A 10,965-nucleotide genomic window follows, 5' to 3' on the forward strand; every position below is an offset into this window, starting at 1 on the left:
GTCAAAGAAAGAAACACCATGATAGGGGGCATGGATGTGGGAGAGAGAATCCTCAGATAACCAAAATGAAATAAAAGGAACAGACACTATGTTTCTTGGTGGGCAGGACCCTGACCCTTGGTGTCATCACAGGCAGAGGTGGTGTTCAGGTCCCTGCGAGTCTGCCCTGTTGTGAAGCTTCATGTCTTACTAGTTAATCCACATTTGGAGACTTATAAGGTATAAGTTTCTATGGTACGTCTTATTGAGAATTATAAGCCAAACCTGCGTCCCTCACCACAGGATGATACCACTACGCTAAACGTCCTATATGTATAAGTAACCATTGTCTGGATCTTGATGCCAGTGTGTTCCATGTCTTGGTTCTGTTTCTTTTCATTTTCCTTTGGGTCTTCTCTTTCTGGTAACCTTATTGACCAGGCTGAGTCATCTGTAGCTTTCTTTGTCTCCATGCCTGACTGTTCCTCTTAGAGGCTGCAGTGTCTCGAGGGGTCTTTTTCTTCTTTTGGGGAGGTGGGGAAGAATAGGACGGTCCTTGGACATGACTGTATGTAAACGTGTGTGGGCAATACACAATAAATTGTCTACAGAACTGGAACATGAACCTAGGATGATGTGTGTGCTAGGCAAGTGCTCCACCATTAGCTGGTTACAACTCTGTAAATACTTTTTTATCGTGTGTTAGGGACTTCTTGATAAATTGTTCAGGGTGGCCTTAAACTCGTTCTGTAGTCCAAACAGCAGAAATGTCCAGTCCTTCAGCTTTCGTCTCTAGCGGACTAGCTGAATTCACAAGCCCTGTGCTACCAGGCCCTGATAAATGGGTACTTTTTGCAAGGCAAGTGCCCAGTGCTTTGGGTGCACACACCCTTCCATCTCTATTTTTCTTTTTTTGGTAGGTAGTCCCCTCTGAGGCCCGGAACCTTCGCTCGACAATTAGACTGTCCAGGGAAGTTTTAGGCGGTGATACCTTCCACAAACTAACCGCCAGATAAGAGCGTTGAGAAGCAAGCAGGGCGGGCCCTGCGAGGTAAAGGGCGTGGCCCGGCCGGGAGATTGACACCCGGTCCCTGCAGGATCCTTGCCTGCGAGTCGCTTGTAGCTTCACCCCCGCGCGGTCTCTCTCTCTTTCTCTTTCCTGCCAGGTCCTGCTCAGCGGTGTCTGTCTCCGCCTCCGCGGTCTCAGTCCGCCTCTTCCCTGCCTCCATCGCCCCAGCCCTGCTGCAGGCCCCCTTCCGAGACTCCACGGAGAGCCCGGAGAGACGCTGGAGCCGGTGAGCTGGGGTGAGGGTCACCCCGAATGTGGCCCGGGACTGTGGGGACCTGCGTCAGCCTGAATCAGCTGGGACCTCACAGCCAGAGAGTGTTCTGGGCCGTTCTATTTTTGTTATCTTCCATCCGCAGCCAAACTTAAGCAGTAGTTTAGAATCGAGAAAACGAAGCGGGAACCGAGCCTAGGAAAAGGCTTCTTAGGACAGAGGAAGTTGTGGACGGGCACAAAGGTCCTGGCGTGGGAATTTTGAGACTAGGTTTGCAAACAAAGTGGCCTCACCAAAGTTTTTCTCCTCAGTCAAGGTTTCAGAAGTCGTGCTACCTTGTACCCTCTCTCTGAGAGAGAGAGCGGAGAGGACTGTGTTGGACAGCGGGAGTATAGAACTGCAATTAATTCTTCGAATTCTCTGCTAAAGCAAACAATTCCAAAGCAGACCTGTACGTGATTCTTCTCAGCACACAGTTTAGGAGAACCGTTTAGGTGTCAATGCCAGGCCACTATGTTACCGCTGTCATCAATATTATTAGCATACTGATAATGAATGAAAATTAATGACTACTTAATTGTGGTGACGGCAGAACCAAGAGTGAATTCTGAAAAGGTCAACATTCATAATTAAAGACATCTATTTGTATAGTGCCTTAAAGTGTACAAAACACTCCCGAGTGCCCCTCATAAGTATGCATTATTCACCTTTAACAAATGAGAGCCAGTCACGTGCCTTACTTTTATTTTATTTATTAAAAATTTCTGCCTCCTCTCATCCCCCCATTTCTCTCCCACTCCCCCTCCCTCTCCAGTCCTAAGAGAAGTCAGGGTGCCCTGCCCTGTGGGAAGTCCAAGACCCTACCCCCTCTATCCAGGTCTAAGAAGGAGTGCATCCAAGCAGACTAGGCTCCCAAAAAGCCAGTGCATGCAGTAGATTCATTATCTTTGGCTTCTCAGTCCACCCTCATTGTCAGCCACATTCAGAGAGTCTGGTTTGATCACATGCTCGTTCAGTCCCAGTCCAGCTGGTCTTGGTGAGCTCCCATTAGATAAGTCACACCGTCTCCGTGGGTGGATGCACACCTCGTGGTCCTGACTTCCTTGCTCATGTTCTCCCTCCTTCTGCTCTTCATCTGGGCCTTGGGAGCTCAGTCCAGTGCTCCAGTGTGGGTCTCTGTCTCTATCTCCATCCATCGCCAGATGAAGGTTCTATGGTGATATGCAAGATATTCATCAGTGTGGCTATGGGAGAAGGCCAGTTCAGGCACCTTCTCCTCAGCTGTCCAAGGAACTAGCTGGGGAAATCCCCTTGGACACCTGGGAACCGCTCTAGGGCCAAGTCCTTGCCAACCGTAAAATGGCTCCCTTAGTTAAGATATCTTCTTCCCAAAAAAAAAAAAAAAAAAAAAAAAAAAAAGATATCTTCTTCCCTGCTCCCATATCCGCCCTTCCTCCATCTCAACCATCCCATTCGCCCAAGCTCTCCCCAGTCCTCCCCTTCTCCCTTCTCTCTCCCCATCTCCCCTTCCTCCCAACTCCCACCCCCCGTGCTCCCAAATTTTGCCTGGCGATCTTGTCTACTTCCAATATCCAGGAGGATAAATATATGCTTTTCTTTGGGTTCACCTTCTTATTTAGCTTCTCTAGGATCTCACGTGCCTTACTCTTGAGCTGGGGCATGACAATCACAAGTTCAAGACCAGCCGAGGCGCTAAGAGGAGGTGTTGCAATTGATAGAGTAATGCAATTCTTAAAGATGTGCCTTTGTACGGGGAACACCACTATTAACGTGATTTTATTGTCGTGAGAATATCATCGGTGTCTATGCACATCTGTACAGTGTAGACTACGGCATGGCTGGGCTATCTGGAATATGCTGCCTGCTGACTTAGCGTGCTGTTTCACAGTGGAAGTTAGGTAATTAGGTATGTGCTCTAATAATGACAGAAGGTGTAATATAATGAATGTTCAAGCCAGCAAAGTAGATTATTGTCGTTTCAAGTTTTATGAACTGTGCCCAATTGTGTTATGTTTTTATATGACTGGCATCACCACAGATGTGAGTAGTGGTGCCAGAGCGGTGAGTGACTAAGATGTCTCTAGGCAATAGGAATTTTTCAACACTTATAATCTTGTGGGATTTGTAGGGTGAAAGGATCAAAGAAAAACACCTTGCACCTGACTAGACCTGAGACTTGGGCCAACAAAAAACACCTGAGTTGACCCCAAGACAACAGCTTGAAATCACACTAATCCTTGAGCTTGCCCTGAGTGAGGCTGAGGAATCCCACCAATCCCTGAGATTGCCCCAGAATCAGACCCCAAAAATCCACCAATCCCTAGCCACCCTTGAAAGCTCCACCCTTCCACCCTCACCCCCCAAAACCTACATAAAGTCTGTGCCCTGTTCAGTTTGCTGCTGTTTCTCACCAGAGGTAGCCACCCTCCTGAAAGCTTCCTTCCCAATAAATCTCTTGGGTGAGGTTTGTCGTGAGACACTTTTGCTGGAGCCCAGCTGTAACGACTTTCCCCAGAGCAGAGCAGCACTGTTTAACACTTGCCGGGAAGAGTTCCCCTGGTGGAGCGGAGTTGTTACACTCTGGAGTTCTAAGCAGAACTGTAACAGCTTCACCGGGGAAACCCTCCCTTGCAGTTGCAGAGTTGTTACACTTGCGCTGGGGAAACCATAGGACTGTAGGCTCCTATGCTTATAGTGACTTTGTGGTTTAGTGACTTTCTTGGTTCCTGACTGCCTGACTTAACTTTTCATCGAGCTGCAATAGTTACAGGAACCCCCCCCCCCCCACACACACATATACAGTCTATTATTACATTTTATATAGTGCCTGACTACAGTCAGATATCAGTTTCAGGACTCGGGAATAATACGCCCTGTTTGCCACGGTGGCACACACCTGGAATCCTAACACTCAGGAGGCTGAGGCTCAACGATAGCAGGTTCAAGGCCAATCTGGGCTTTACAGTGAGACATTGTTTCATTTTTTAAACTATGTAATGACTTATAACTGAAAAATGTTATAAAAACTGCCATATATTGTGATCCTACTGTGCAATAGGCCTTGTGACAGCTACTTAAGGATTTTTAATTCTTCTTATGTAGAATTTAATTCATTTTATAGATGAGGATCCCAGAGCAATAGATAAGTGAAATATATGTCTGAGAACCTGTAGTGGTCTAAGCCAAACCTAAGTTTTGCCAGCAGTGTGACTCAGGATAGAGACGGATGTAGAATAAAGCCCATTGGTGCACAGAAGGAGAGAGCCTGGATGGGGAGCACACGCATGCTCTCACACCATGCAGACAAGACGGTCCACATAGTCTTCTGCTTATACTGCTGCAGCCCCAAGTCTGGAAGGAAGAACAGCTTTTCTTCTGACTCCAAGGCCACTCCCTCCTCTTTTCTCACAATAGTGAGTTCCGGTTCTGTCAATTTAGTGACTGATTGAGTCATTCAGAGGTGTTGGGAGTTTCTCTTGTTTGGCTCGAAGGCGGTAGATGACCTGACACAGTACAACATTACCCCATAGCTCATTACCCAGAAGCTGCCTGAGAGGCTGGTCTAAACTCACAATGCCATTCCCACCAGAAACTCTACAGTGGATCCCGGTAGGAGCAATACCACGATAATGTGATAAAACCTGCCGGGATTTGCCTCCGCTGGGCCTTTCAGTCCCGTCTTTGCTCATAGGTTTTGCTCTCCAGCCTATCACAGTCACGCCGTTCTACTGAAAGCCTGCACAGCTGTTTCCTATTACCTTCAGGCTTTGCTGCCCCCACTCTGCTTCTTACCCCACCACTTGGCTGGCCCCGTCTACACTCTTTATATTCCAGTTCATTTATCCATGCACTCATGCATCCAGCAAACACTTGTCCGGTGCTGATCACAAACCATGCTTGTCTCCAGATGAGAAGATACAGCCCTATGTGTAAACAAGGGGTACAGCGAAGAAACTGCTGGGATGGCCACTTCATGGTTAGGGAGAAAGTTTTTATTATAAATAAGAGAGAGAAGAGTCAGAGACATCTAGGGGAGTCTAGCCATGACTAACTTTCAGGGACAGAGAGAGGAGCAAAGAGAAGAGGAAGGGAGAGAAGGAGGCTGGCAATTTCCAGGGCTAAGGGAGCAGAGAAGATAGCAAAAATGGTGGCAAAGCCTTGCCAGTTATAAGTAGTTAGGCTGCGGCAGGAGGAGGGCAAGTTGGCTGGAACAGCCGGGAACTACTATGGGGCCTCTGATCGGCTGGTGGCTTGTTTGAGTTAATAGACAACTAGGTGCCCTCTCAGAAGATTGGGGGGCTGTAGGAGAAGATAACAAAGTCATGGCTTTTACTGGCAAACAGAAACCCACTCTACAAGGTTTCAGAGGAATGCTGAGTGTTTCCCGGGTCAGAGTCCAGCCTGAACTGAGCACAGACTGCCCCCTGCGCACTGGGACCTGACACGATGGCCCTCTGATTTTGTAGCATTCTTTGTATATGTGTGTAATCTACGAGCCCTCAGAGAGCGCTGGGTCCTGTGGAGAAACAAGCAGGGAGCTGAAGTGGCAAGGGCGCTGTCAGGTGACAGCTGGCCCGCTGGAGGGTGTCTGCACAGAGCTGGGGGAGGTGAAGTAGGGAGTCGTGCGGCTCTCTGAGAAAGAGTGTCCCAGGCAGAGGAGGTAGCTAGCTAGTTTGGCCAGTTATTACCTTTTCTGGGGCCTCGGTCCGCACAGGTGCGCCTTTTCTGTTTTCCTACTTGCTCTTGTGTTACCTCTAAGATAGCACTTACCTTTCAGGGTTTATCTGTGTGCACATGGTCTTCCCACCCTCAGTTCTCAGCTTAAAAGCAGGTGGCTCCTCAACACTGCTGTCTTGGGACTCAGAAATGTTGAATAAATAAAGAGGGACTCATTGGCTTAACTCTGCCACAACACTGCTGTCAGGGCACTCAAAAATGTTGAATAAATAAAGAGGGACTCATTGGCCTAACTCTTATGGGTTGCTGTTTATTATTTATTTTTATTTATGCAAATTATTTCCAAAATGGGCTTTGGGTGACATGATTTGAAAGAAATTAAATCCTAAACCTATTTTAGTCCCTTCTGTGGCCTCTGAGAAGTGGGACTTCTGGGCACTTTCCAAGAGTTTCTGGAGGTTTCCACTTTCTGTTATCACAGACCTGCTATCCTGGCACATGGCAGATAGAATATCGCAAAGACCCATGTAGCTGAGTTTGCAAAAACGTAATCTCCAGAGGGCTGGAAATAAGAGCGAACCCAAAGCCACAATAGTTATCTCTTGAGCTACAGTTAGCTGGTCACACATAAAAGTGTGGTTTTTAAGACACTTGTCCCAGCTGCCAAAGCTGCAGGTCCACCCAGGCTACAGCACCTGGAAGTGAGCTCACAACACCAAGAGGCACCCTTTGAGAATCTACACCCTCTGCTGTGTGCGCCCCTCACAGAGAAAACTATGGGTAAGACCTCCTCACACAGATGAGTCAGAAGGTTGTCCTTTCTCCTGGCCTTCAGGAGAGGGAGAGAACTTGCCTTGAGAATTGTTAACCGTGTTCTTACTCAAATGGGTTTGGTTTATAGTTATCTAGAACCCCAGGCCAAGAAATCAATGTGTCTGGAGAGCTGATGTATTGAATGAGGGAACATCTTGTTTGCTTTGGCTGCTGAGGCCATGATGCTGTCTTTGTATGAGAACGTGGACGTTTGAGCACATCCACAGCTCGCTGTGTCCTCAGCTTTGGACTGTTTGCTGTTCCCGCAGAGGTCATGGAAGGCATGCCATCCTACTCCACTCTGTTCCAGCAGGAAGACCAGCATGGGATCACCTACCGGATCCCAGCCATGCTCTACATCCCTCCCAGCCACACCTTCCTGGCCTTCGCAGAGAAGCGGTCCACAAGCAAAGACGTGGATGCCCTCTACCTGGTGCTCAGGCGAGGGGTGATGGATGGCCACTCTGTACAGGTAAGTGACTCCTCTTGGATAAGGACCTGGGACTCATCTCTCCTCAGAGCTGAATGCACTTCTAGCTCTGTCCCCCCTCCCCCCCCCCCCCCGCCCCGCACCACCTTTGCCAGCAAAAACCTGTGTGGGGAACTGAGGGGAAAATAATAAAAACAATGGCTTTTACTGAGCTATTTTGTGCCAGGATTCACTGAATTTTATCCTGGGCACTGTTGTCAATCATGTTTAGCACATGGGGGAACAGGGCTCAAAGAGTTTGTCATTTACTCTCAGTCATGCACCTGTAACCCAGCAGTAGAAACATACTTCAAACTCAGGCACAAGCTACCGAGGCCTCTGTGGTGCGTCCAGACCCTGCATGGCCTGCCGTTTGTTTCTGTGCCCTGATAGACCCACCCAGGGAAGGGAGCACCATTAGTTCAGCCTTCCTGAGGTCTTCATCTCCTAGTCTGCCCTCGTTCCTACTTCTCACAGCCTGAGGGGCACACTAAGTGGGTGTCTTCTCTGTCACGGTGAAGATGAGACTCTACTGAGCCCCCGTCCTGGCTCTGTGTGACATCGCTGCCCGTTTCCTTCTGAGGAGTTTGTACTGTGAGGGCTTTCCAGCCCCTGTTTGTACGGTACATCATCAGAGCTTCTCTGTGGCTTACCAGGTCAGACTCCACAGAGGCCAAGCCCGGAGGCTGACAGAGCCCAGAGTTCTAGGTGTCTCATTTGCTCTAGGACAGGCAGAGATCAAGCACCTTCACCTTCACGGACCACTCCCAACCCGCCCTGGTAAACTTTTTTGGCTGGTGTTGGAGATACAAATGCATATAATTTGGGTATTATCCAAAAGGCCCATTGTCTAAAAGGGGAGACAGTTACCAACAATATGCATACTGTCATAGCTGCTGTAACTCTTAGAAGAGTGAGTTTCAAGGAAGCCCCCAAAGGAGGGGACATTGGAGTTGGGTGTTGGAGATTGATTTGGAAGTCCAGATGCAGCAAAGAAGAACATTCTTGAGAGAGCACACCTTTTTACAATATCTAACATCATCTTTTTTCAGATGTAACTCCACCTTGTAATAGCTGCAAATTTTGAGATTATTTGGGCATTCAAGATCCTGTCCATTTCAATGTCATATATTGCTTGCAAAAAGAACTGGTGCTTTTAATGAGCCTGTGTCTTCCTATTAGTAACCCACTCCCACTATCTCCTTCTTCCCCTTGACTAGTGGGGACCCCTGCAGCCACTGATGGAAGCCACATTACCTGGGCATCGGACCATGAACCCCTGCCCTGTGTGGGAGCGGAATACCGGCCGTGTGTACCTGTTTTTCATCTGTGTGCGGGACCATGTCACTGAGCTTCGGCAGATTAGGTCAGGCAGGAATGCTGCCCGTCTCTGCTTCATTTGCAGTCAGGACGCTGGGTGCTCGTGGGGTGAAGTGAAGGACTTGACCGAGGAGGTCATTGGCTCAGAGGTGAAGCACTGGGCCACCTTCGCGGTGGGCCCTGGTCACGGCATCCAGTTGCAGTCTGGGAGGCTGATCATCCCCGCTTATGCCTACTATTTCTCATGCCGGTTCCTGTGCTTTCCGTGTTCGGTCAAAGCCCATTCCCTGATGTTCTACAGTGATGACTTAGGAGTCACCTGGCACCATGGCAAGCTCATTGGACCCCAGGTGACAGCCGAGTGCCAAGTGGCGGAAGTGGCTGGGAGGACTGGTAACTTTGTGCTTTACTGCAATGCCCGGACACCAAACAGATTCCGAGCAGAATCCTTTAGCACTGATTACGGTGACTGCTTTCAGAAAGCAACCCTGAACCCACAACTCTATGAGCCCGGCCGTGGCTGCCAAGGCAGTGTAGTGAGTTTCCAGCCCTTGAAGATGCTGCACTTGCAAGACCCAAGTGGTAAAGATGCGCCCGATACTCAGAAGCGCCCTCTGCTGGACAGTTTTCTGGAGCGGGAGGAAGGAGCTGCAACACCATCAAGAACGTGGCTCTTGTACTCACATCCAACTAGCAAGAAACGGAGAATTAACCTGGGTGTCTACTACAACCAGAACCCCTTGGAGGGGACCACGTGGTCCCACCCCTGGATCTTGCACCGTGGGCCCTGTGGCTACTCTGATCTGGCTGTTGTGGAAAAACAGGGCTTATTTGCATGTTTGTTTGAGTGTGGGCAGAAGCATGAGTGTGAGCAGATTGCCTTCCGTCTGTTTTCAGATCAGGAGGTCCTGAGCTGTGAAGTCTGTAACAGCCCTAGTAGGAGCTAAAGCCAAATCTAGACTGATGGGGGAGGACCCAACTTTCCACAGAAGGCAATGACAGCTACAGCCAGGATAACAGAGGTCTTTGATGTCTACAGAAAATTAAAAAACTAATATTTTGCTGCTTCCATTTTTTTTCACTTTTCCCTTTCCAATGAGCCTAGAGAAAATTGTGCCTTATCGTACACAGCAATAAGACTATGGAACTGGGAGTTTGGAGACCACGATGTGGTTTGGGTTCTGCTGCTGGCTTGCTTTAGGACTGTGGATGATGTATCCCCCGAACTCTCTGGACATCAGGTCTCCATTGTAAAATGAGAAGGTTGGTTTGTGACTTCTTGTCCTCCCATTGAAAGGAGAGACCGAGTGCTACTTCTTGTCCCTCAAACCCTGGAGTCTGATTGTGAATGGAAGTCAGAGACTTATCTTCTCAAATGGCTCACTGCTCACTTGAGTATGAGGTGACCATAGGTGCTTTGACCAGAAGATGTGTATCGTTCTATTTTTAATAAGGGAAATGCCCTTATCCTCCTAATCATACCCTAGCTCTTCAAGTTCTCTATCCTGGAAGAATTGAGAGAGCAGAACCATGAAGTCGGCTGCTTTCCCCGGCATTGTTGCTATGTTCAACCCCCCCCCCCCCCGCCTCCTCCAGAAAACATTTCCCAGGGAGAAATGAGAAATCCCTGCCAGCTGCCCTTGATAATGGTGCTGATTGCTTTTGATGCCATTAAAGATGAATATGAGGAGGGCTGAAAGATGGCTCCGTGGTTAAGAGCACTGGCTGCTGTTCTAGAGGACCCGGGTTCCATTCCCAGCACCCACATGGCAGCTCACAGCCGTGTATAACTCCATTTGCAGAGGATCTAATCCCCTCTGGCCTCTCCAGGTACTTCATGCACATGGTCCACACACACATACACACACACACACATACACACACACACACATACACACACACATACACACGCGCGCGCGCGCGAACAAAACTCCCATACACAGTTCTCGTGTTCCTTGGCTCAAACAGCTTTTGGCTCTCCATTGTTTGGTTACAGGGCAGCCTGGTGTGCAGACCTTGCAGGTTGAAAGTAACAAATGCATACAGACTTTCCTTCACTCTTATGTGAAGCCCACTGACAGGGAAGCCCACCCTCCAGGTGGGAAGGAAGAGCCGCCAGGGCCTAAGGGTGACTGGGGTAGGTGACAGCCCTGGCAGTTGGGGAAAGGAGGAGGGTGGGAAGAGAAGAGCCCCCCTGAGAGGTAGGACCTCATTGTAGAGCCCAGCTTTGTTCTCACTGTACTGCATTAGGGTAGACGCAGTGGCTGAACTCCATGGCTAGGGATAAAGGATGAAAAACAGCTTTGGGATTTATGTGGGAATATCCAATAAGGGAGTCAAGGAAGGGGATTGATTGCCTGCCCATGTGAATGCCACTTCTCTCGTTACCCTTCCTGACCCCTTGCT

At 48.9% G+C, this 10,965-nt stretch overlaps 1 protein-coding gene across 1 annotated transcript; it reads left to right on the forward strand.

The window, feature by feature from the left end:
* The first annotated feature begins 992 nt into the window (after positions 1 to 992).
* Positions 993 to 10,241, forward strand: LOC121450658 (sialidase-3-like). The gene is made up of 4 exons (XM_041655826.1): positions 993 to 1,030; positions 1,217 to 1,274; positions 7,040 to 7,242; positions 8,460 to 10,241. The coding sequence occupies exons 3-4, from the start codon at positions 7,045 to 7,047 to the stop codon at positions 9,504 to 9,506; spliced, it is 1,245 nt and encodes a 414-aa protein (XP_041511760.1). The 5' UTR covers positions 993 to 1,030; positions 1,217 to 1,274; positions 7,040 to 7,044; the 3' UTR covers positions 9,507 to 10,241.
* The last annotated feature ends 724 nt before the right edge of the window (positions 10,242 to 10,965 follow it).

Source organism: Microtus oregoni, unplaced genomic scaffold, assembly GCF_018167655.1.
Source record: "Microtus oregoni isolate MIOR12 unplaced genomic scaffold, Mior012 000000F_ref0000247, whole genome shotgun sequence".
Taxonomy (NCBI): domain Eukaryota; kingdom Metazoa; phylum Chordata; class Mammalia; order Rodentia; family Cricetidae; genus Microtus; species Microtus oregoni.